Source organism: Protomyctophum parallelum (assembly GCF_964188405.1).
Source record: "Protomyctophum parallelum genome assembly, chromosome: 2".
Classification (NCBI taxonomy): Eukaryota; Metazoa; Chordata; class Actinopteri; order Myctophiformes; family Myctophidae; genus Protomyctophum; species Protomyctophum parallelum.
This window is the reverse complement of record NC_139699.1, coordinates 11,815,149-11,841,357: the sequence shown is the minus strand read 5'-3', so window position 1 is coordinate 11,841,357 and position 26,209 is coordinate 11,815,149. Positions and strand designations below refer to the sequence as shown.

The 26,209-nt window shown below is 41.1% G+C and overlaps 2 protein-coding genes across 4 annotated transcripts; one reads left to right on the top strand and one right to left on the bottom strand.

Moving 5' to 3' along the window:
* The first annotated feature begins 366 nt into the window (after positions 1-366).
* On the top strand, positions 367-13,690 carry lims1 (LIM and senescent cell antigen-like domains 1). 3 transcript variants are annotated; one of them, XM_083759149.1, is made up of 10 exons: positions 367-496; positions 2,158-2,317; positions 2,729-2,795; positions 3,854-3,974; positions 4,415-4,564; positions 5,487-5,637; positions 6,133-6,225; positions 6,503-6,551; positions 8,088-8,163; positions 12,440-13,690. In XM_083759149.1, exons 1-10 carry the CDS (start codon positions 468-470, stop codon positions 12,552-12,554), a joined length of 1,011 nt encoding a protein of 336 aa, XP_083615275.1. In that variant the 5' UTR covers positions 367-467; the 3' UTR covers positions 12,555-13,690. The 3 variants fall into 3 exon arrangements, with proteins under 3 accessions (XP_083615275.1, XP_083615274.1, XP_083615276.1); XM_083759148.1 differs by lacking the exon at positions 12,440-13,690 and adding an exon at positions 8,877-9,554; XM_083759150.1 differs by lacking the exon at positions 12,440-13,690 and adding an exon at positions 8,877-9,554 and having other exon boundaries at positions 369-492.
* A 304-nt stretch (positions 13,691-13,994) lies between these two features.
* nkpd1 (NTPase, KAP family P-loop domain containing 1) lies at positions 13,995-22,104 on the bottom strand (the record flags this gene model as incomplete). Its single annotated transcript, XM_083759185.1, has 6 exons — positions 13,995-14,048; positions 15,301-15,495; positions 16,953-18,446; positions 18,561-18,889; positions 21,539-21,655; positions 22,092-22,104. The coding sequence occupies 6 exons, from the start codon at positions 22,102-22,104 to the stop codon at positions 13,995-13,997; spliced, it is 2,202 nt and encodes a 733-aa protein (XP_083615311.1).
* Positions 22,105-26,209: the final 4,105 nt, after the last annotated feature.

The window sequence follows — 26,209 nt, the reverse complement described above, 5'->3', positions numbered from 1 at the left end:
CAGGTTTGTCCCATCCTTCTTTGAACAGAAGTCATCACTATACTCCCTGTGTGTGTGGGTGGCTTAGGGCCATTTGCACCAAGAAAGATTTGATAGAGTGGACCTTAGAGTATATATACTCTAAGAGTATATATACTCTAAGGGGTGGACCCCGAGTCGAATAGTATAAGAGAGTGGCGACACGCTTTGATCTCGCCGCAAAGCTATGGGCTATAGTTCCAAACATTGGAACTATCCCATTGAGACTGAATGAGCACTTCCGCATTCCACTGTTACAATGGGAGTCAACGCTAGTGTCGCCACTCTCATACTATATTACTCCCCCGGTACGTGTTGCAGCTGCGCAGTCGCCGCAGTGCAGACAGACAGACACAACAAGCTACTGAGACATTAGACTGGTCTGTTGCCAAATCAGCAAAACAACTGCGACAAAAACAACATTTGCGACATTGCGGTGCAAAAAGGTGATGCTGGGCGTCGCTGGAATGACGGGCAAGTAAGTTGAGTTTTTAAATATATACAGGCCTAATTATATATAACCCATAACTACACCTAGTTTTAGTATACTTGTGGCGTTAGCTGCTAGAGTAGCTAACTTTACATTACCGGTAGTTGTCCCTACGCTCATTCCGTAGGGACTGAGGACTGAATATTGATTGATTGAAGTATTAACAGTTTGCAGAATTACAGTACATTTAAAGTAAAACAGGCTACAAAAACCTAGCTGTGGACGACACACTGATAAAGCTTTACACTTGTTTACAACAGGGTCCACCCTTTTCAATTCATCAGAACATTAGAGACGTATAGGCCTACAAATACTTTATATATAAAAAAAAATAACAGGAAATCATGGGGGTTCAGATTTGTGCCGTTTTAGTCTGCCTGTACTAGCGAAAGTAGGGAGGGGTGTGTGTGTGTGTGTGTGTGTGTGTGTGTGTGTGTGTGTGTGTGTGTGTGTGTGTGTGTGTGTGTGTGTGTGTGTGTGTGTGGTGGTGTGGCGATGAAATCAGTCCACTCATCTGTTCGTGCTTATATAACAAATATTATGAAAAGGTATTCAACAATGACCCAGAATATTTCTAATTATTCATCAAGACAGTTTTAACTTATATTATTTTCATATTCTGTTTAGTTGTCTCCTATAGTGTGTGTGTGTGTGTGTGTGTGTGTGTGTGTGTGTGTGTGTGTGTGTGTGTCTGTACACACACATACAATGTACTGTGTAAATTAACCCTGTGCTCCAGATGTTTTTAGTCTAATGAGCTCTGAAACCTCCTGAAATTTCTAGCGGCTAATGTATTGACAAATATAAATGAATGCCCAGAGCTATGCTACACCTGTAGATTGTTTCCATTGTAAAACACTAGCCTGATAGCCTTGGCGTTCCTATTGGGAATGTCATCAATAGGCAAACCTTTCCCCCCAGCATCAAAAATAGATTGCCTATTTTTGCTATTCATCGTAATATGTCAGTACTAGCCTGGGTTCCAGTGTTGTTTTCGTCGACTAAAACCAAGACGAAAAATGTTCGACTAATTATACTGACAATTTCGTCAACAAATAAAAACTAGACTAAAATGTTTGGAGGGGACTAGTGGACAAGAGATCCAGTATAACGCTTCGCACTGCGGCGCGTTGTGAGCTTGTAGATCGGCTATTTTCAGCAAGTGTAAAATCATCCATTACGACGGCATCACCTGTAGCTATAGTAGACTAAAACCTTATATTTAGTCGACTGAAACTAGACTAACACTAAAACATTCCGGGTGACTAAAATGTGACTAAAACTAAATGAAAACTATTCAAGAGACTAGTATGACTAAAACTAAAATCAAAATGTCCTGCCAAAAACAACACTGCTGGGTTCCAGCCTGATTCACTACGTTCCGCGGATCTGAAAATGTCACTTCGCAGTTCGCAACTTCATCTTCTAACCTCATAATTATGAATTAATTCAGTGTAAAAGAAGTTAGTACCACTTTTGTTGAATGTCTGCTCACAAGCGTCTTGTTTTCTTGTCACTTCCAGCTCCATGGCGAACGCCCTGGTGAACGTCTGCTCACAAGCGTCTTGTTTTCTTGTCACTTGCAGCACCATGGCGAACGCCCTGGTGAACGTCTGCTCACAAGCGTCTTGTTTTCTTGTCACTTGCAGCACCATGGCGAACGCCCTGGCCCATGCAGCCTGTGAGCGATGTAAGAGTGGCTTTGGAGCAGCTGAGAAGATTGTCAATAGTAACGGGGAGCTCTACCACGAGCACTGCTTTGTGTGTGCCCAGTGCTTCCAGCAGTTCCCAGAAGGACTATTCTATGAGGTACAGTAGATCCTTGGGCAGAAAATGCCTAAAAATGCATTTTCGGCCTATTCGGTTTCGGCCCGAATAGGCAGACAATATATCACTGAATAGTGTATGCAATTAATGCATTCAAAAGAGCTGAATAAATGTTTTATGGACCCATAACAGTGATTATTATTTAAGTTAAGTTTTGCTATAACCATTTATTTTGCCATAAATCAGGTAGCTTTAAGGTAGGGCCATGACAGCAATGGTAGGAAAAAATATATAAAATATAATTTTAATCATATTCAGTTTTCGGCCAACTGTTTCCTATATTCGGTTTCGGACAAGAATTTCCCTTTAGTTGCATCCCTAATTAAATTAGGTAGCCTGTCTTTGGTGGGCCGTTTTTTATTAAATATGGGATATTTTTTTGTTTCTTTGCAGTTCGAAGGCAGGAAGTACTGTGAGCATGATTTCCAAATGCTCTTTGCTCCTTGTTGTCACCAGTGTGGTGAGTATTACACGACTGCATGCGCACACACTGAACACACTGAAAACACTGAACACACTGAACACACTGAACACACTGAACACACTGAACACTGAACACACTGAACACTGAACAAGTACTCAGAACACTTACAGTATGACATAATTTAGACGTAGGAGGACACTAGGCAGGAGGCAAACCATAGTCCTAGAGACCTCTCAGTGCCTGATGTCCCCCAAGAACACACAAACCATAGTCCTAGAGACCTCCCAGTGCCTGATGTCCCCCAAGAACACACAAGGCAGAGAGAGCTTCCTACTAGTTCTGGCAGGAGAGAAATTACAGTGGGCGGGTCTGCAGGCAGTCGCTGGAGTGTGGTCAGCACTGGTTTAGCACGGGTGTGGCCTTCTCTCCCGGTGCTGGTTGCGTCTCGGTGATTGCTGCGCCCGGGGCTCCCCTCCGTGGACTTGTCTATAGCTGGAAGCCTGGAGGAGAGGAGCAGTGACTTGGCCAATCACTGCTGACCCGCCAACTGGAGAGTGTAGTGGTTGAGGGTTGAAACACTCTAAGAAGGTTGGAGACCACCTGATGACCTCTCTTCCAGGCCAAGGCATCATCCATTAGAAATGGATTATATTAGCATCTTCGATGTATTTACAAACTAAACAGAAACCAAGGCATAATCGTTCAGTGTAGTGGAGAAGTCTGACCCATGCGTCTTTCTAAATCAACTTGCGGAGGCGGACCAGGTTGTCGCACTAACGTCACCATGATTCAGCCATAACCATGTAAGGAGTTTCAAATGCAGATATTTGTCGTCATGGCAATAGGCACAAACAAATCAGTCGGCTCCATATATGGGCACAAAAGGGGGCATACGCATATATTGTCCTGCAGGAACTTTGCTCAAATGTCAATCTCAATTTTCCTCCACAAGAATTGAGATCCCGATTCTCACACGATTAATATTTTTCCAACATACATAAACTGTCTGGGGTGTTCACATAAGCCTGAGTAGATGATCAAATTAAGTGAAATATCCCTTTTAAATGTAGGTCTTTTTGTCATTGTTGTCCCAGGTGAGTTCATCATTGGACGTGTGATTAAGGCCATGAACAACAGCTGGCACCCTGACTGCTTCTGCTGCGATATCTGCCAGGCTGTGCTCGCTGATGTGGGATTCGTTAAGAACGCTGGCAGGTTGGTATTCTTTTGTCAAATAAATGCATGTAGAAAAAAGAAAAGGGGGAAAAATAATAATAATAAAATAATAAATCCTATAATGATGTATCCAAAATTGGGGCGCCAGGGGGAATGTGGTTAACCCATTTTCGGCAGGAACCCTTTTGGTGTTTTAAAGCATTACTTTAGCTACAAAAAATCGTGAAAATGTGGCGCAAATCTTTGAATATATATTCTTTCAGAGCCAAAGTTTTTAACTCAAATCTTTGCTTCTGGGGGGTCCCTGGTAAACATATTTTCAATTACATATCATTTTTGGGGTCCTTGACATGAAATATTGAGCACCACTGACATAGAAACATGACATTTTTCAGAAAACTGTCAGGATTTAGAAGACATTAGAATCGTTCTCAGGTCAAAATGGGTTAAATGATCATTAAGTGGCCCTATCCCTTTAGGCACCTCTGCCGTCCGTGCCATAACCGAGAGAAAGCTCGAGGTCTGGGAAAGTACATCTGTCAGAAGTGCCATGCCATCATCGAGGAGCAGCCGCTTATCTTCAAGAACGATCCCTATCATCCTGACCACTTCAACTGCAGCAACTGTAGGTGAGTCTTCCCAGGACACTTCTCCACACAGAACATCCAGACCAACTGTAGGTGAGTCTTCCCAGGACACTTCTCCACACAGAACATCCAGACCAACTGTAGGTGAGTCTTCCCAGGACACTTCTCCACACAGAACTTCCAGACCAACTGTAGGTGAGTCTTCCCAGGACACTTCTCCACACAGAAAATGGTGAGTCTTCCCAGGCCACTTCTCCACACAGAACATCCAGACCATTCGGTTTACTCGGGCTCTCCCAAACGTTGGTCAACTAAACTGTCAATTAAATGTTCCGATGTGGGTCCCAAATGACTCTGGGCCTCAATGCAATTGCGCTGTCTGCGTCACGATAGTGAAGAAGTGGTGAAAAAATATGAACGACGATAGTGAATCATGAGGACGGTAGTCCATATATGTGTTGCACTATAGCAGAGATTAAAATAGGGTGCATTTTCATCCCAAAACGCAGTTTATAGTTGAGGGACGCAACAAAACAATGACCTCTGCATCCATGGGATGCACTACTGTACTCGGCATGTACAGTAAAAAATGATGCGATATTTTGCTAGCTTTAAATGCTGCAATTTGTAAAAATGGCAAAATATGACTCCTAACGTCGTTGAAGTGGGACTCATAAAATGTCCCTGGGACTTATTTCTAAAAGACCATCCCTGCATCCTGGGACTCATTACATTGAAAACATATTTACATCACTGCTATAGATTTGCCATACTAGGCAGACCCGTCAAAATTCGCCGGCCAAATATTTCTCATTTTCGGGTTGTTGATTTGCGTTGCTAATTCGCCGGTGTGTGTAAGGACCTTTTTAGCCATCTATGTCTGCTCTGAAAGAACATTGCTGTACAGAGAAGCCAACTTCTCTACTGAAGAATGGGAGTCAGTTAATGGTTTGTCCTTCATTAGCAAGGAGCTGACCTCTGATGCCAGGGAACTGAAGGGAGAACTCTTCTGTTTGCCCTGCCATGACAAGATGGGCGTACCGATCTGTGGCGCCTGCAGGAGACCCATCGAGGGACGTGTTGTCAACGCCATGGGCAAACAATGGCATGTGGAGGTTTGTGTCTAATTACCATACCTTGATAAAAAAAATCTTGATTATATTTGGCTATTTATTTCTCTCACATGCAAGTCAGAATTACTACAGTTTGCATATCCGTAAGATTTCTTCAAGGCTTATATCATCAAAATTTTAGTTGTTCTCTAAATTAAGGATAGAGTATCAGTGTCTATGTTGCATTTTTATTTAGGTATCATTGTCTAACTAGGGCTATATTGATTATAAGTGTGAAATCATTGGCGATCTGTGTCTTGTGGCAATGTGACATAATGAGAGGTGGCATTCTTAGTAGTTGTAGTAAGTACCTGAATGCTTACAATGAAAAGGAAGGGATGTCCGCACTCCGCACACTGTATCTCTGCTCCCAGGAAAATTCTTTATTTAAACTTTTGTTTAAAAAAAATAAAAATTGACCAGCACCTGTAGAATTTCTGGAGTTGTGCTACCTGTTGGATCCTATCTCTAAGTACCTTGTGTGTGTGTGTTTTACAGCATTTCGTGTGTGCCAAGTGTGAGAAGCCTTTCCTGGGTCACCGCCATTATGAGAGGAAGGGCTTGGCTTACTGTGAGACTCACTATAACCAGGTACACTATGTTACAGTATGTTACTGTATATGTTACTGTTAATGTAGTTTCTATGTCAGTCGTTCTTTGATTTTACAAAAATAGCAGACATACAAGCTCGTAGTGCGGTAAATGGGTTGTAAAAGTAGCTTGTGTCATGTAATAGAAACATCTTGGTAATTGACACTAAACTAACTGATCTGTGTGTACCTTGAAGTATCATGTATCATGTACCATAGTATCATGTGTGATGTGTGCTTTATAAACTAATATCTGTGTTCAATTCTAACCTATGAAGCTCTTTGGCGATGTGTGCTATCACTGCAACCGTGTGATTGAAGGCGATGGTAAGGATCAACATGACACAACTCTGCTCTGAATATTATTAGTATGCTGTACTACCGTAGGGCTGAACGATTTAATATATTTCAAACCGAAATCGTGGTTTTAAACCTGACCCAGTGTTCATAAGACTGCAGTTCCAACAAAGTGAGCAGAATAGTGAATCTTCTTGTAATCATTCTAAGCATTATGAAGATTAAAAGCTGACGTTTAATTTGCCGTAAACTAAATGTTGAAGCGATGTTTTTTTTTTCCACACGTGTGCAGTAAACGTGTGCGGGTTTACTGCACACGTGTGAAGCATGGTTAGTATGGTTACATAAGGTGCATTTTTCTGCCATGAGCATAATGAAAATAAGTCGGCGATATGCAGTGTTGGGTAACTAACACTACGTAACTTAATATATTACGTAATATATTACCGGAATACGGTAACTTGTAATATACATTACTTAACAAAAATTAAGTAATATGTAATATATTCTAAAAATATTTCTGAATTTATACTGCATTACTTTATGTCTGTCTGTCTCGTTGCCCGTGGCTCTGTCTTGTGACATTATGTGACAACTGCAGAAGTTAAAGAATTACGTATTTCCGCTCCCCACTAATAGTTCTCAGGTCTGGTGTTTGTCCTCTTTTTTTTCTCAGTCGTGTTTTCAAATGGATTTGGCTAGGCGGCCGTTTGGCCTCGCCTTATTGTAGATACGCCACTGGTCTACACAATGTATAATTTATAATTATTGAATTGTTCCATTTGAGAATGTAAAAAAATGTAATATGTAATAGTAATATTAATATATTACTCTTGCTCAGACAGTAATATGTAATACAATATATTACTTGATAAATTAAGGTAATAAGAAATATATTCCAAATATAAAGTAATATACCCAACACTGGCGATATGAGGTCAAATGTTCCTTGACAATTGTTCCTTGAAAATAATAAAAGGCGGACAATACAGAATGTGTCTGAATAGGAAAACCCTTTTATTGCTAATTCTGTTTCTTAACTGTACCAAAACCTTGACCCAAAGACAGGTTTGCGTCGCCGTCAAGCCATGAGCTAACTGGACCGTTGCCTATTGCCTACTGCCTAGTTAGTAATGCTCCATTGCTTTTTAAATGTATTACAGAATGTGCAATGCCCTCCCCGACCACTTGAGGGCCCCACAGTCCACCTGTGCTTTTAAAAGTGGTATTCTTTACACATTTTGTCCAAGTAGGGTTTTATGATGTTGTGTTTTTAAACACTGTAGCACAGAGATTTGTAATGTAAAGTCCATTACAATTTTATTATTACAATAAATAATTAACTTAAGCTGGACTTGACTTTGACTTGATTTTTAATCGTGTATCAAATCCCAATCACAATATTCAGGTCAGTAACATCGCAATTAGATATTCTTTCACAAAATCGTTCAGCCCTATGTAGTACCTAGGCATTGCAATACAGTTGTATAAAACTAGATTATTATTATTCACGTGTAACTCATTCCACACCACACCTCAACTGTTGTTGTTTCTTCTGTCACCCAGTGGTCTCGGCCCTGAACAAAGCCTGGTGTGTCAGTTGCTTCTCTTGCTCTACCTGCAACACAAAACTCACCCTCAAGTAAGTTAAAATGCTGCAAATTCCATCTCTCTCTCTGACTGATCCTGACCTGTATTTGGATGTTAACCCATTTAGGCCTGATGTTGAATTAAAAAAAAAAGTGTCCTGAGAGTTTTGTAAAGAAATCCTATGTTTCTATATCAGTGGTGCTGAATATTTCATGTCAAGGATCCCAAAAAGGATATGTAATTGGCCGCCAACTCCTATTTGAAAATATGTTGTTCCAGGGAAGCAAGAAGCAAAGATTTGAGTTCATAAACATTCGCTCTGAAAGAATATATATTCAAAGATTTGTGCCACATTTTCACGATTCTTTTCCAAAATAGCAGATCTACAAACTCGTAGTGCGGCACTCGGTGGCGTGCTACAAGCTTGTAGATCTGCTATTTTTCAATAGCTAAAGTATAACATAACGATTAAAACATCAAAATTGGTTCCCGCCCAGAATGCGTTCAAATGCTACAAATTCCATCTCTCTCTCTGACCGATCCTGACCTGTATTTGGATGTTAGTCCAGAGTGTAATTGGTCCTCTCTGTTTCTGTAAGACGTCTTGCTTTACTAGTCCTACTAACTATCTTCCTCCTTCAATCTACTCTTCTAATTCCCTCTCCCTTGTTTTGACTTCCTTGTCTTTCTATTTTCCTTCCTTGTCTTTATTTCTCTTCCTCTGATGCTCTTTCCTTACCTCTCTATGCCTGGAACCTCCCCCAGAGAAAAGTTTGTGGAAATTGACCTGAAGCCAGTGTGTAAGCAGTGCTATGAGCACATGCCTGAGGAGCTGAAGCGTCGCTTGGCCCGACGCGAGCGCGATGCCAAAGGCGGCAAGAGAAGGCCTACCATCTGTCTGTAGCTCTCTTTATTCTTATTTTCCTCTCAGCACTTTCATTCCCTTTCCATCTGTTGGTTAGTGCCATCTCTACATCGCATTGTCATTTATCATACTTTTGATTTGACATACATTTTATTAGGGATGCATCAAAAGGGAAATTCTTGGCCGAAACCGAATATAGGAAACATTTGGCCGAAAACAGAATACCGAATATGATTAATATTATATATATTTTTTCCTACCATTGCTGTCATGGCCATACCTTAAAGCTACCTGATTTATGGCAAAAGAAATGGTTATGGCAAAATTTTACTATTATGGGTCCATAAAACATTTATTCAGCTCTTTTGAATGCATTAATTGCATACACTATTCGGTGATATATTTTCTGCCTATTCGGGCCGAAACCGAATAGGCCGAAAATGCATTTTTAGCCATTTTCTGTCGAATATCTTCTGCGGACGAATATTCGGTGCATCACTGCATTTTATCATAGAATGCCACCATGCATGTACTTTTGCATTGATTCTTCAAAGTTATAATTATTTAGTTAAAATAAAAGTGTGAAATTGCTCAGTATGCATAGCCTCCATTGCTATAGAGTGTTTGTTCAATAACAGGGATTCCTGACTCCAGTTCTTTAGTAAACAGAAAATATATTTTCAGGTTTAGATACTGATTTTTATCCAATCAGGACAGAGAACGCATACAGAATTAACAATTTGCACTTGGAAGTGATTAAACAAATGCATGAGCAGACAAAATTGGAATTGGAACACAAGCTGATAAATGATCTTTGTGGGTTTCTCTCTCCTGATTGGATTCAATTTGTATCTCATCAAAAATAAATATACTATTACTATTAGAATATAGAGCTTTTCCTTGACAAAAACAACAACATAGTTAAATCATAGTGGTTCGGATCATTCATGACTGTTCTTTTTTTTTTCCTTTTTAGCAGACACAGGTCCATAGGGATACATACATGGGGTTAACATACAAGAGAGATACAACTAAACGGGCAATAGAAATCATAAAAGAATGTAAAACAAATACATAACTTAACCCACAGGCAGAACATACAGGCATTTTAGCCTGCAGTGTACCCTTAATCTTGATGTATAACGTGAACAGCTCACTGAAGGGCTTGAAAGCGCTACAGTGATACTGTTCGTTGACACATCCAGCCTTTTCATAAACCTAAACATTAGATTTCTTAGAAGTGCTTTAAAAGTCCTCACTCACAAACATCTGGCTATAGCACTGCCCCCTCTGGGTTGTTTAAGGAGTAGCACTGCACTGCCCCCTCTGGGTTGTTTAAGGAGTATTCTCTCATGGCATCATTATATGCAACTTGCAACCTGTGCATGCTAGACTTTTTATAACCTGACCACAGGTGTGCAGTATAAAGCGGTGTGCAATATGCCTTGATGTGAAATGGTGTCTTATAAACCCATGAAGGTTGGGCACAAGGTGTGCATGACACGGAAATAAATAAACAATCTCTGTGCAATATGCCTTGAACAAGGACACTTTCACACTTTTGGGCAATAGTGTTTGCTTGAGCGTACAACTTCCGACATTGTCTGTATATATCATCATCATCATCATCAGTCATTTGATCCATTGTTTTGATGCACACAGTTATGTTAACTGGTCACTGAAAGGATGGGCTTGCCTTGAATGTTCAGACATAAAATGACAATCCCTATCATTTGTAGTCCAAACTACATCACCAGTTAGATTTATTATTAAGCCGCTGCATCTTCTCAGTGGGCTTGAGGACACAGAACAACAGAACATATTGTTTAGGCCTTCAAAAACATGATAAAGCTCCATTTCGTGTTTTGAATAATGGCAACCGTAATCGTATTTTGATTTGGAACTACTTTTTTTCCCAATTGCTAGAGTACATGGTACAACTATTTGGAAGCGTGGAAACATTTCATTTCCAGAGAACGGGAGGCTCATAGTTGTATAGCCTGGATGATGCATCTCTTCCAGAGAACGGGAGGCTCATAGTTGTATAGCCTGGATGATGCATCTCTTCCAGAGAACGGGAGGCTCATAGTTGTATAGCCTGGATGATGCATCTCAGACAGTTTTCCACTCTGACCTGAGATCAGATTCTAAAAATGTCTTCTACGTCAGTCGTTCTTCGATTTTTCGAAAATAGCAGACCTACAAGCTCGTAGCGCGCCACTCGGTGGCGCGCTATGAGTTTGTAGATCTGCTATTTTTCAATAGCTAAAGCATAACATAATGCTAACACCAAAATGGGTTCCTGCCCATAAAGAACACATAAAGACAACATGTCTGACTACTGTGAGTTTCCTGTTTTAGGATTTATCATGGTTTTTGAAGTGCAGGTCAAGTTGTGCTATTCATGCTTATAAATTATGGGAATAAACCAGTGGTTTTGGCAGTCTCTTGAATAGTTTTCATTTTGTTTTAGTCATATTTTAGTCACCTGGAATGTCTTAGTGTTAGTCTAGTTATAGTCGACTAAATATCGTATGATTTTAGTCGACTGTTTTGTCGAACAAAATGTATTTTGGCTGACCTTGATGCCGTCGTAATGACTGTGTTTACACTTGCTGAAATTGGCCGATCTACAAGCTCATCATCTACAAGAGCTTGTAGATCTGCTATTTTCAGCATGCAACTAATTGTAAAATGACTTAAGCCCGACACACGCCGTCTGCGACCGCCGCGCGTAGCGCCACGGCACAGTATTGCCGCACGGCAACACCAACAGGACGCGGCGCGCTACCACGCGGCTGGGGAGTTTTGTTGACTATATTCCATTGCCACGCCCACGGATAGCCGGGTGGAGGCCGCGCGGCAATGCCTGGAAAATAGAACAGCGGTGCATCGGCGCGGCAGGCGAGGCGTGACCGCACGCCAGTGCGCGTCGGACGCAGCCGGTGTGCGATAGGTTCATTGAAAATAATGGAGGCGGCTGTGTCCGCCGCGCAGCGACGCGCGGGGGACGCAGCCGGTGTGTGGTGGGCTTTATACTGGATCTCTTATCCACTAGTCCCCTCCTAACATTATAGTCTAGTTTTTATTTGTTGATGAAATTGTCAATATATTTAGTCTTAGTCATCATAGCTTAGTTTTCATTTAGTTTCCATTTAGTTTTCGTCAGTGGAAAAAGGTAGTCGACGAACATTTTTCGTCTTAGTTTTAGTCGACGAAAACAACACTGGAATAAAGATTTTAATATGGTCTGGGTTAAAAAAGAGCAAACTAAGAGGTTGACCATAGTTTAGTTTTGTGTGAGGGCAATGTGATCCAAGTTCTGCTGACATGGCTGATTTATTACACAATGATTTGAAACCAAGATTAGAGATCATGTATTGTCTTGTGTTTGTAAGGTATTCTGTTCAAGGGTGAAGGGGTGGGTGCTGATATTGACTTTTCCATCTCTTTGTGTTTGCAGGAACAAGTTTGTGGAATTTGACATGAAGCCTGTGTGTAAGAAATGCTATGAAAAGTTTCCTCTGGAGCTGAAGAAAAGGCTAAAGAAACTGTCTGAAGCTGTTGGACGCAAGTAGGCTATAACCTCCCACTGTCTACCCAAATTGGGCGATTCGCTACACAGTAAATTCCACAGTGTTCATTTTACTGATCCAAAGTTGAAGGCGCTTGTGTGGAAATGGCTTAGAAAGGCCCAATATTTACAATCAAACATGTCAAATTGTATCGTTACTAAAATGTCTTAATTATGTCACCTGTCAGGACTTATATTTTCATGTTGGCAGATATGACAATGTCAAGTTCTTTAGGATAAAACTTAAGTAATGCCAAACAATTGGGTACTATATTCCTTCCACTGTAGCCTCATTGAAGATTGTTTGACATGCATGTGCCTCTTAATTCAGATTTAATGTATTCTTGTATGTTGTATATTTTCTTTTCTTTTTTACAATTCAAATACTGATATATATGATGATATATGATATGATATGTTATGCATTCAGCAAACTTGTTGGTAACACATCCTGTGAAGCCCATGTCTAAACATATAATGCATTATAATCTTAGACTTAACACATTTTAAATGTAGCGTAGTTATAAAAACAAACCTATTTAGGGTTTATTATATATATTAGTACCAATAACTACAACTATACAGTGTTTTATACAGATTATAGTTCATTATAAGTAAGTTTAATGCACTGTAGGCATGGGCTTCATAGGAAGTGTGGACTTTTCTTTTTAAAGAGATTGTATTTAGCTTAGAATATATTGAACGGCTTATGTCTTGTGCCTTGAGTAGCCTATATGAAATATGTATTTAAGGGCAAGTTCAGCGTTTAACCTGAATTATACTGTTCTATTCTGAGTACCTGAAAATCTGACTTAACACTTCCCAGTGTGTGTGTCATGAGTTTGCTTTCAGTAGGTGCTGGGAAATCTCTTCCAGCCTATTATGTAAAATGGCACTTTTGAGAGAGTAGCAGGGATTTCCCTGTGCCATTGAGAGCATTGGGAAGGCCTTCACAACCAACTCTCGATAGAATTCAGGAAAACGATCTGCAAAAAAAAACTTGAATATCAATTTGTTTGATTAGATTTCTCTAGCATAGCCATATATTTCAGATATACACATACCTGTTATGCTGTTATATCTTACATTTGCCTTAATCAATATGGGAAGAACATATAAAAGCAGTCTTAACATTCATTATTAAACAATCACGTGACCTTACATGTATTGTCGTCTTGAGGGATCTTTTTTGCTTCAAGTAAATAAAATGGTAAATGGTGCATTTATATAGCGCCTTTATCCAAGGCGCTTTACAGAGATTGTGCATTACATTCACCCATTCACACACACATTCATACACCGATGGCAGCGGAAACCATGCAAGGCACCAACTAGCACATCGGGAGCAATTAGGGGTTCAGTGTCTTGCTCAAGGACACTTCGACAGTAACTCTGGGGGAGCCCGGGTTCGAACTGGCAACCTTACGGTTACCATCCAGGCACTCTACCCCTGAGCCACCGCCGCCCGTCTGAACAATAGCCTCAGAACCCTGCTTCTCTGTATTAAAAACATACAGGTTGGGAAAACTCATCTGTGAGTTGTGACTATTTGCTATCAGGTAGGATTAGTCGGAGGTGGCTACTACATAATTGCAAACTCTGGCAATTTGTGGATGCAAGGGCAGTGTCCAGTGTCCTACAACATGGGCGCAGCAGACTGACCTCATGCTCCCTTCTATGCATGAGGAGTCCAAGCTGCCAAGCTGCTTCTTTTCACCTGACGGGAGAGTTTCCCCGGCCGGACGTAGCACGTGGAAGGAACACGTTATTCCGACCAGTTCCTTTCCCCTCCATCAGGTGCCCTGGCTGGCCAAGGGGAGGTAGTTTAGAGACCAGGATTACTGCATGTTTTTCTGAGGTTACCTACCCTAGGGAACACGGGGAGAACATGCAAACTCCACACAGAGGGGCCCTTTCGCCAACCCCGCCTCGGATATGGGCACTGATGACGCGGAGGAGGAAACACGCCGTCCCCAGCGGGAATCGAACCCAGGATCTTTTAGCTGTGAGGCGACAGCACTGTATTGAAGTTTTAAATTAAAACATCTAATTTAAGTTTAGAAATGAAATATTTTCGATCTTTTTACTTGGTGAAAAATTCCTCTCACACACCCTAGTGACAGCTCAAGCACCCAAGGGGCACACACACCACTTTGGAAATCCCTTATCGAAAAGAAAATAGTCCATTACATTATGCCAGATCCATCCAGTGCAACACAGCACGTCCACTAGGGAGTGTTGATCAAATATGAAACAAGATTATTATCATTATTATAGCTGTTTGGCAGATTCATATAAGACAGGCTGCTATCCTATGGGCATATATAACCCCATTAATTAAATTATTCCTGCATTGTCTCAGTCAAATCCTTTAAAAAAAATTTATTGGATAAAATGACCTGATTATCAGAAATGTACTTTTAATCAATAAACATGTAGATCTTCATTAAGCCGACATTTGAGCAACACTAGCATGCAGCTGCCTTTGTGTGGAAGATTTTAGGAACTAGGTATTACTTCACGCAATTACGTACATGGACCACAAAAAATATTTAGAGTAATAAAACTCATATCGGTGCTTTAAATGGCAATACTGTAAGTCAATGTCTTAGTGAAGGAAAAATGGCTGTGTTTTGAGTTCATACATTTGTAAGGTTTCCATGCATCACATTCAAAGTCTCGTTCAATTGGTGACCAGACTCTTGAGTAGATAGATGATGAGTGGCTCTCAGCTTCTGTTTCCAGCTCACTTGTACATCCTTCCTCCGTGGCTGGAGGCGTGAGGGAAAGCCCAGGAAGTGCATTCTGAAAGCGGTCCACTCGCCAAAGGTCATTTGAAGGAGCAATTTGAGATCATCTGCATCTCCGAACACCAACGCAAGGCCGTCGAGGTGATTGCTTTTCACAATGTCGGTGTATTTCTCTGGAAAATTGAGCTTCTTCAGCTAGATGGGGACAGAAATGATGATTATACTTTATTGCCAGATTGCTCTGAAATGTGTTGTGCATGATTCATGATCCATCATCACCATTTGCAACACCAAAGACAAAACAGGCAAAAAAAATCCGTGTGAGAGAGAGAGAGAGAGAAAAAAGAGCCATCAAATTTTGGAAACACCTCAAACTGAGTGACCCCAAATCCTATCATTATAAAGCCCTCAAAAGTCATGAGATGAAAATAGAAAAGAGTCCCCTCAGTCAGCTGGTCCTGACGCTTAAAAAACCATCAGCCAACAATAACCAGCCTCAGGACAGCGACATCATTCCACAACAAATCCGACCCAACCAAATTATTAATCAACAGAAACAAAAATACGAAAACTATTGGCTTGAAACAACAAAAACCCAAAGTAAACTAAATTGCTATCTGGCCCTAAATAGACAATACACCGTGGCAGAATATTTGAGCACGGTGACTGATAACAAAGTCAGAAAAACATTAACAATTTACAGACTCAGCGAGCACAGCCTGGCCATCGAGAAAGGCAGATATAGACAAACCTGGCTGCCCAGAGAGGACAGGCTGTGTTCTCACTGTAGTCAAGGAGTGGTGGAGACAGAGCTCCACTTCTTGACTGCATGTGAAAAATATGAACATATTAGAGAAGAATACTACCCTAAATTCACAGAAATAACAAAAACAAGGATACAGTTTGACTCTATCCAGGCAATCCCCTACTTATTAGGTGAAAAAGCTGAATGGTCCAGGTTGGCAGCAAAATATGTATCAGCCTAGTGCCACAAAATGAGGGACAATGGGTGAACACCATAAGTCTACTAATAGACCAATGTAATTGTGTTTATGTTTTTCCTTGTCTTGTTTATATTATTTGTTCTGATTCTGATTATGTATAATTTATTATTTTGTTTCATACACTGTATGCAATGCTTTGGCAATATAAGAATGCTTGTCATGCCAATAAAGTATATTTGAATTGAATTGAATTGAGAGAGAGAGAGAGAGAGAGATGATATCTTGACAGTGGTGATTTATAGTACGACAGTATGACATACTTATTCTGTATCTAATTCAATCTAATTAATCATTTTTGAGTGGTGCTAGCCACTCCTATAGACAGCAATGTGTGTCCGTATGTCTGTCCCTGTGTCCGAGTACCGTCTGAGTACGGAAATAGCGTTTGTTGACCACCAAGTGTCACCGTTGTCACTGTAGCCACACACACACACACACACACACACACACACACACACACACACACACACACACACACACACACACACAAAACACACACACACACACACACACACACAGAGGCCAGGGAGGAGAGCTTGTACAGTACATCATGAGTACAGTACAGCTCAGTTCAACATAGATGATGAGATTGTGGCTGCAAACAATGTAGCCCATATGAATAGAGGTTTAAGTGCAGAAGCCTCCTACCTCTTCACAGACATCCTCCACACTCATCTTGATTCTAGTGTTGATTGGCAGAGGGGCTATGGTCCTCATGAAGCCACAATCCTTCAGCCGGGATGCCCCTCTGATCTGACTCAACTCCTTTCTTATCGAGTGGTCCAGGTTGACCGTTGATAGTTTAAACGTCTCCAGATCGTTTATGGTGAACGGGAAGTCCACTCTGAGGAACATCTCAAACATCTCGGGATCTCCGTCCTGATCCAGCAGGTCCTCAATCTGTTCCCTCATCAGATAGAGTTCAGCTCTGGACTCACTGAAGACCTGCCACAGTGTCTTAGACGTGTCCGTGAGGGCCTGCAGGTTCACAGCATCGAGTTCGGCTCTTTGGACATAATCCTCTGCACACTGTAATATCCAGCTGAGGCGACAGGGCCAGTGATTGGCCAGGACCACCCAGGCTGCGATATGCTCCGGAGGAGGAAGCTCTGCCTTCATGGACTCCATGATCACCGCGGTCACTCGGATGGAGTTGATGACCCTTCTCATGGACATGGAGTCATCCGAGACATAGTGGTTCAGTTTGTTGTTGTGACCGCCCAGGATGCTCTCGAAAGCAGAGTTGATCAACCTCTCCACTTCATCCTCTCTCAGCTCCAAAGCAGCTGCGGTTTGTTTAATGTGTTCTTTATCTATCAACGGGATGTTTGACTCCATCGATGCTTCCTCCATTGAATGTTCATTTATGGAGGGGTGTGTTGTATCCCTAGTCGTCGGTCTATTTCCCCTCCTCCGGATGTCTCCAGTCATTTCAGAATGGCCTCGGGTGAGGTTGTAAAACACTTTGCGCCTCGAAATATCACAGAGCGGTGGCACCGTGAAGGACAGAGTAACGATGCGATTTAAGAACGCAGCTGCTCTGTCCTCTTTACTGAAGCAGCCGTCTGCGAAGTTCACTTGCTGGATGAGAACCTCTGGGTTCACCGCCAGCATGGAGATGAAGGGGCTGTCTTCATCCGAGAGGAGGATGTTGATGGCGTCCAGGACACCCACGATTTTCTTCGGGGAGCAGCGGTCCAAGTTAGTGATCTTCAGCACGACGCGGATCCTCCTCCTCTCAAACACCTCCATGAAGTGAACGAAGCAGCACAGCAACCACATCTCCTTCTTCACCTCGTTCATGAAGCCCAGCTGGTTGCTGATCCTCTCGTTGTCCATGCCCCTCCTGACCTGGTTGTTGTCTAGGATCAGGCTCTTGCCCATCAGGAAGGTGAACCTCAGAACACCCGCAGCGGGGACTCCCAACGCAGCGATGGCCAGGCCTTCCACTACGTTGACCTGAGCTTGCGGGGATGCTTCATCATCAGACCCACCCGTCTCGACCTCTGCTTTGGGGAAGCCGAGCATCACGAGAAGCACAACCAGGACCACGGCGACCAGGAGGATGGCGAGGAAGAGGAGCCATAGAGGGAGGCAGCAGAACTTCTTGGACCTCCATTCTTTCAGGCCATCTTCCACAATCTGATAATAAACCAAACAAATGATAATAAAGAGAAGAGAAGAAAATGAAGTTACACTGAATATAAATTCACACAGTTGTAATCAACAGATTTAAGACAAGGGCAAATAAGCGACCTTTTCCTTGATCTCCTCCTCTTCGTCATGCTGGCCCACCCGGTAGAGTAACAGAGGAAGTTTCCCAAAGCTGTTCTTCATGGCCTCGAACAGGCGTATCACCAGGCCGGCCCACAGCAGGTCGCTGCCCGCAAAGTGCCAGGCGCTGAAATGCACATAGATGAACCTGACCTTCTGCTGCCCCTGGTTCTCCTCGGTCCAAACGGGCCTATAGAAGAGCAGTCTGCCGATGAGAGCCAGGAGACCACAGAGGGAGAGCTTGGCAGAGCGAGGTTTCGATCTTCCGTTATATTGCTCCTCTGTCCTCAAAGCTTCTTGCTCCATGTACACTAGAGAGAGAGTGATAATGTTTATGTAACAGAGTTTAGTGGGTTCCACTTGCTCCATCAGTAATGACATTTCTTATTGGTTAGTGGGCGGCACCTCATTGAATAACACTGGTGTCCACGTTTAGAGTGGTGTCAGTCTAACATGAGACATGCCCATGGTAAGATGTGTTCCTCAGCACACTATATTTTCAACAAGAGTCTGTATGTTTATTGTTTATTGTTTATTGTTTATAAGGATCCCCATTAGCTTTTGCCTTGACAAAAGCTAGTCTTCCTGGGGTCCGACACAGACAAACATTTAACATAGGCAATACTTACAATTGTTTACAAACACTAACTCAACATAAAACAGTAAAATAAAATATAAAATAAGAAAAACAAAGAAAAAAAACAAAAACAAAAAAAGAACATAGGAGAAATAAAAAACAAAGAAACATAGCAATAAAATAAAATAAAATAAAAAAATCACTTTCAACAAATTATACATTTGAATTGTTCTTTTCCCAGGGTTACTGCAGTATGATTTACATAAGGTGTTCTTTTAACTTGATTTTAAATATGAATTTTGTATTTGTATTGGTTATACACTTTGGTAGTGCATTCCAACCTATTACTGCTCTATAGATAATAGAAGATTTAAGAATATTTGTTCTTGGTTTAGGTGCCACCAAAACACCCGAACTGGCTTGTCTAGTCATATGATTATGTTCGTCTCTTACATGTGCTACCTGTTCAAAGAAATACTGTGGTTTTTTGTCCATTAATACATTTCTGAAAAACGTAAGAATACGTGAATGTAATCTATTCTCAACAGTAAGCCATGATAGATTTCTGTGCATTTCTGCAATGTGTGTCCTGTTGGAACACTGGAGAGCTAATCTGGCAGCTTTGTTTTGAGCTATTTGTAATTTATGTATGTCTGTTTTTGTAGCCGATGACCAGATGACTGGGCAATACTCAAGTTGTGATAACACTAGAGCTTGAATTACTGCTTTCCTAGTGTTTAGTGTTATGTAGCTAGAACATTTCCTGGTTACGGCAATACTTCTTCCCATTTTAGTTACTATATTGTCAATTTGTTTAGTCCAATTAAGTTTAGGATCTAGTACCACTCCAAGTAATTTAGCCTCTGTTACCTGTTCTACTGGCTTCCCGGCAAGTGACAGGCTCAGTTGAGGATCACCCTCTAGCTTATGTCTAGATCCAAACACCATGCACTTGGTTTTAGCAATGTTCAATACTAATTTATTCTCATCAACCCAATCCGCTACTTCTTTTATTTCATACTTTAGTATATCATTTAATTCACCTACTGTAGATGCTGTACTGTACATTGTCGAGTCATCCGCGTACATTACTACATTAGATTTATTCAATACCAAAGGTAAGTCATTAGTAAATATCGAAAATAGGAGAGGCCCTAATGAGCTTCCCTGAGGAACCCCGCACTGCAGCTCCTTACTGTCAGAAAAGCTTCCGTTGAAATATACCCTCTGCTTTCTCTTTGACAGGTAGCTCCCCATCCAAGACAAAGCAACAGGGCCAAAACCATAGCATTCAAGCTTTCCTAATAACAAATCATGATCGATAACATCAAAAGCAGCACTGAAATCTAACAGTACCGTCCCCACAAGTCTCTTATCATCCATATTCTTTAGCCAATCATCAGTCATTTGTGCCAGAGCAGTGCTTGTGGAGTGACCTTCTCTGTATGCATGTTGGCAGTTTGTTATCAGCTCATTACTTGCTAGATAGTCTTGAATCTGATCATATACAATCTTTTCTAGAATTTTACTCAGTACTGGAAGAAGACTTATCGGACGACTGTTTGGACCAGCAAATGCTGCTCTTTTATCCTTGGGCAGTGGAATAACCTTTGCTTCCTTCCAAATCTTGGGGCATACCCCATACTCTAGGCATTTATTGAATATGTGACATAAGGGCCTTGAAATATATTTAGCTGCTATTCTGAGTAATTTGCAGTCAAGAGGCTGGTATGTTTACTGTGATACTGTGATGAATATTAGTTGTTCTAAACATGCTAAATGTACCAATATGAATTGGTGATGTTTTGTACATGTTTTCAATTCATTATTTTGACATACTAAACTGTAAACTCTTTATAAAAACATGCTCTTGGTCACACTGTTAATTCTGTTATAGACGTGCTGAGGATTGGGTGTGTTACACAGACAGAAACTGACCAGATACGTCTGTGTATTTACCAGGTACATTGTGTTGTTATTTCTTTGAATCTGTATTGTATGTTTATTGATTGGTGTCAGTCCGTCTAACATGAGACATGCCCATGACGTGCTGAGGATTGGGTGTGTTACACAGACGGAAACTGACCAGATACGTCTGTGTATTTACCAGATTAAACTGTCAACAAAGAGAGAAGTCGTCCGGAACTTCATTATTCCACAACACAATGCAGATACAGTTACATTTACATATTACAGTACCGTTGTATACGTAGGCCCGCACGCACGCACGCACGCACGCACACACACACACACACACACACACACACACACACACACACACACACACACACACCCCCACACACACTCCTTTGGTGAGCAGGGTGATAAAAGAACTTAGAGGGTGATAAGCTTGAAAGATTGAAAGATGGATAGTCTCTCATACCCTCGATATGTCTGAGGATCATGTTGAGTCGGCTTTGACATGTAGAGAAGAGTCCCACGGTTGCAGGCGAGGAGACTTTTGTAAGGGTCTTGGACAGAGCGTACGCATAGACATCATCTACAGGCACGTTGGCAAACAAAAGGAAAGAAAGAGACAGGTTACTCATTGACACTCTGTCACTTATTCAAAGGACTTTTGCTTAAACATTTTGAACCACAGAGACAACACAAGGAGTTACACTGAGAAACTGCAAAGTAGAGCTATACAGTATTCTCACTAAACATCTAAATGTTTTGTTAATTCTGCTGTACTGTATACTTATTGTAGCATTGTGCTTTAGTATCAGTCATGGATAACACAAGCAGTTTTTGTTACAGTTGGTTACAGATACATGATGAAACAGGAGGTACAAGCAGGACTATTGCAAAATTACACAGAAACCCCCCCCACAACAGCCATTAAAGAAGCGTGCACAAAATTGTACATTGTACTGTGTAGCCTCATTTTCAATTTTCTCCTGTGACAAAAACATAATGTTCTGGATGTCTCTTACCTGTTGTAAGCATGCTGACTGAGTCTGAGCTGTCACAGCAAATGGAACAGTGTAACCTGAGTGGAATAACAAAGGTGGGAGTGTGAAAGAGAGAGAGGGGGAGGTGCTATCATAATACATAACCATAAATATACTGTTGGTATGTGTGCTCAATGTCATCCCCCAGGTAGGCTATGCGTTGCCTCTATATCATACACAGGTTTACCTAGTGTTAGGGCTTTAAGTCTTGAGATTGATGTATGTGTCTTGTAAGTCCTTGTTGTTGCTGAGATTTAAAAAAAAAAGCCAGTTTTGTAGCATTAGCAGAGGCGGTGTGCACTTTATACCCTCAGGGCTTCAAATGCTGTAAAACTTTATGATACTGATAACAGTCAAGCAAAGGCTATTGTTGGTCTCCATTGGTTACAGTATAGCCAGGGTCTAGGCGAGGCTCTTTTCAGGAAGTGAAACATCACATTTGCATCCCAGTCGTTTGTTGTCCAACTGTAAAGGCCCTCTGGGATGTAGTTATAGCTACACTTTAAAATAAACACCATGTTGAGCCATAGCGGCATAGATTATAATTATGCAGCATCCAACTCAATTATAGTCAGAGTACATCTGCACAAAGAATTGTAGCACATGGCCTTGCAAGAAAGCACATAATCCTTATGAACTGGAAAGTTATAAAAACCCCAATTTTGTTTAAACTGAATGGTTGTTTGGACTTTCTGAACAGAGTCAGATCCCTGAACGGGCCCTGTTGTAGCGCAGGCCCTGGCCTGCAGGGGGCCAGGGGAGCTCCCAGACCCTGAATGTCAGACATTGAATTAAAAAGACGTCACATAAAAAGAGATACATTTTATTCGACACGTAAAGCCTTTTCAAGACAGGTGAAATCTACATTCACCAGACAGTAGAAATGCTTTTACATTTTAATGACAAAAATAAGGCAAACGGTAAGTCAATAGAAAAATAAAGGCAGGATAAATTGTGAAACATGGACTCTATCACCATATTTCAAACTCACCTCAAAACCCACCTGTTTAGGCAGGCCTACGACTCTGTGTGACCTCTGTGTCTTCTGCTGCAAGCTGTGCCCTAGTTTTGTTCTGCTTTTTAACTGTGTTCTTGTACTGTGTTTTAACCTGTACGGCGACCTTGAGTGCCCTGAAAGGCGCCTTATGTATTAAAATGTATTATTATTATTATTATTAAATACTGATGAAAGCACCAGTATTTCAACCAGTTCACCAGGTTGAAATACAGTTAAATACAGTTCCTAGTCAAATGATTCCCTGGAGGTGTAAAACACTGATCTTTGACAGACATGTATGGACGTGCAGGGCAGTCGAGCTGCCGAAGCAGAAGATTATATTCCAAGCATTCTTTTTCTCCACACTGTAGGACTGATGTTCTTAATTAAGATGGACACAATGTTGTGAACACACCTCTTTATATGCGATGTCTAAGATACATGATTTATGAACCTCTGCATACTTGAGATAATTAATGTGTGCCTATATTATTTTATTGTAATTTAAGTGATATACTAAACTACAGTATAGAGAGTATGCACATGCTTAAAGTGAATGTCACATCGAGTGGCAAATCGAGTGGCAAAGTGAGTGGTAAAGTGAGTTTAACATTGTTTAATGTTGTTTAACAGTTTCCGTGCCTTGAATGGATTACTCCAGGTTAATGTCGCTGCCGTATCGGACATACCCGCCTTTTGTTTTATGTGTTTAATCCGCCGTAATGTAATGAATCAAAAGAAAATCCGTCTTCGTAGCGGAGTATGAGACTGGATGCCTTCGCTGAGATGACAAAACCGGAAATCGTCACATGCTGTGGGCTGCTAGGGCTTCTGGGAAATTGAGGCCAATGGAAATGCATTGGGTGCAACGCCTCATTGAAACCAATCTTGTGTGCGTCTTCCGCGTGCACCAAGATGGTGGATGCTACACACAGATCATAACAAACCACGGGAGCTTTTTTTGATGGATTTTCGCGGATTAAAAGCCCAAATAATTCAGCGTATGCTCTAAAGGTAATACAACAATCTCGGCAGTGAAGGGGGGTTGATTAAAATGCGGGTTAATCGTAAAAAACAGTCAAACTGTTAATGCAATCAGATTTGCAATCAGACTGATCTGTTTGGATGTTTGGGCTGTCAAGGCCAGAAAGTAGTTTTTTGCCACTCAGTAGGCGTTCCTGCATAACCTCCGGGTTTGATGATGATGTCATGCGCATACCCTCTATACACGTCAAGACGTCTCTACGTACGTCTCTAAATGTTTTGATGAATTGAACAAGGTGGACCCTCTTGTAAACAACAAGTGTAATGCTTTATTGGGGTCGTCCACTCACAGTTAATAGTCTTTGTATTGAGTTGTGCTTGAGTTGTACTGTAATTCTGCAAACTGTTAATAAATATTTCAATCAATCAATCAATCAAACAGATACATACAGATATGTATATGGATAATCCATAACAGGTAGTTCACAAAACAAAACAATACATGATGAAGAGCCTATAAGTTGGGTTTGTCTCAGCAGAGTGTAATTATGTTGATAACAGCACAGCTCTGAGTTAAGTTTCCTGCATACACCACAGTTTTTATTCATATTGTGTCAACACTCTTTAAATAGCTGGCCCTATCCACGTTTTTCCCCGCCAAGGTACTCATGGGGCTCCTTGTGTGTGTGCTTTGCTTCCTTCAGGCTTATTATATGCAAACTTTGACTTGTTTTTTTCTGTAAAGTCATTTGCAAATAAATTATTCATGGTAGTTGCTGGTTGATGTTTTTTTGGGCTTGATTCTAAAGGGTATATGTAGTAGTTGCTTACCGTATTTGGGCTTGCTTCCACATTTCTTCACATCAAGGAACCCCAGATTAATATGTAATTGTCCACAGACATCCATCTGAACATATTTTGTGCCTTTTTTATGTTAAGAAAATTATTGTATTCTCAATGTTTTTTTAAATGTACAAGCTCACAATGTGTCTTGTAGATCAGCTATTTTCATTTGTGCTGGTTTTCATAGACCTGGGGTCACCTGGCCATTTGTTTACAATTTAGGCATTTAGCAGACGCTCTTAATCCAGAGCGACTTACATTAAGCAATACATCACATAAAAGCATTTATCATGAAACATGCGTAAGCTAAGAAAGTAACAGTGGAATATCTATATAATGAAACTAAACTATACATATATACTACTATGCTATACATATGTACTTTGGCGTGCTATGACTACATACAATGCAATTATAGTGCTGTCTACATAACATGCTATAAGTCTGTATCAAATGCTATCTAAGTCTACAGAAATGCTATCTAAGGGGGTAGGGTAAGTGCTATGGGCCATGATGGAGATGGTGTTTCTCTTGCAAAACTGGCAACACATCAAGAGAAAGAGGAACTTATGCACACACAAACGCAATGCACTATGGGCTGTAAGAAAAAGGTCAATAGATGCCATGCTGAAACATTTAGAGACGTACAAATAGCCACTTCTATATAGCCAAAGAACAGAACAGGAATTCATCATAAAAGAACATAAATTTTTATCACCCAGTATTGTTTGCATGTAAATTATTTACTGTGCCTTCTCTGGGCTGTTCCATAACAAGACACATGTTTGGCATAGCAATTCATTTAGTGCAAATATTTGATGTTCCTCTTAATAGTGACCCAGCTAAATGATAAGGTTAGCCTAACCAAATGGACCCTTATGGGTCTGTAACTCTGAGAGTTAAATTAACAGTTATCTTACAATATGTTTTGGTGGTCCCAGTCGGAGATACAAATGCCATTAAATGTTGGTCCGTAGACTAATGCATGTCAACCTGGTGGTCCTTGAAAATACACACGGATTGAGAATCTTTGAGAACCACGGGCGTCCCTCCCTGGCATATGTTTTCAAACGGGGGTCCGTGGGCTAATTGGTGTCGATTTGGGGGTCCTTGACATGAAAAGGTTTGGGAACCACTGCTCTATAAGCTATTCCTTTACTGAATGAATCCTTGCTTTATGAGGCAATACTGTGTGTGTGTGTGTTTGTGTGTGTGTGTGTGTGTGCGTGCGTGTGTGTGTGTGTGCGCGTGTGTGCGTGCGTGCGTGTGTGCGAGC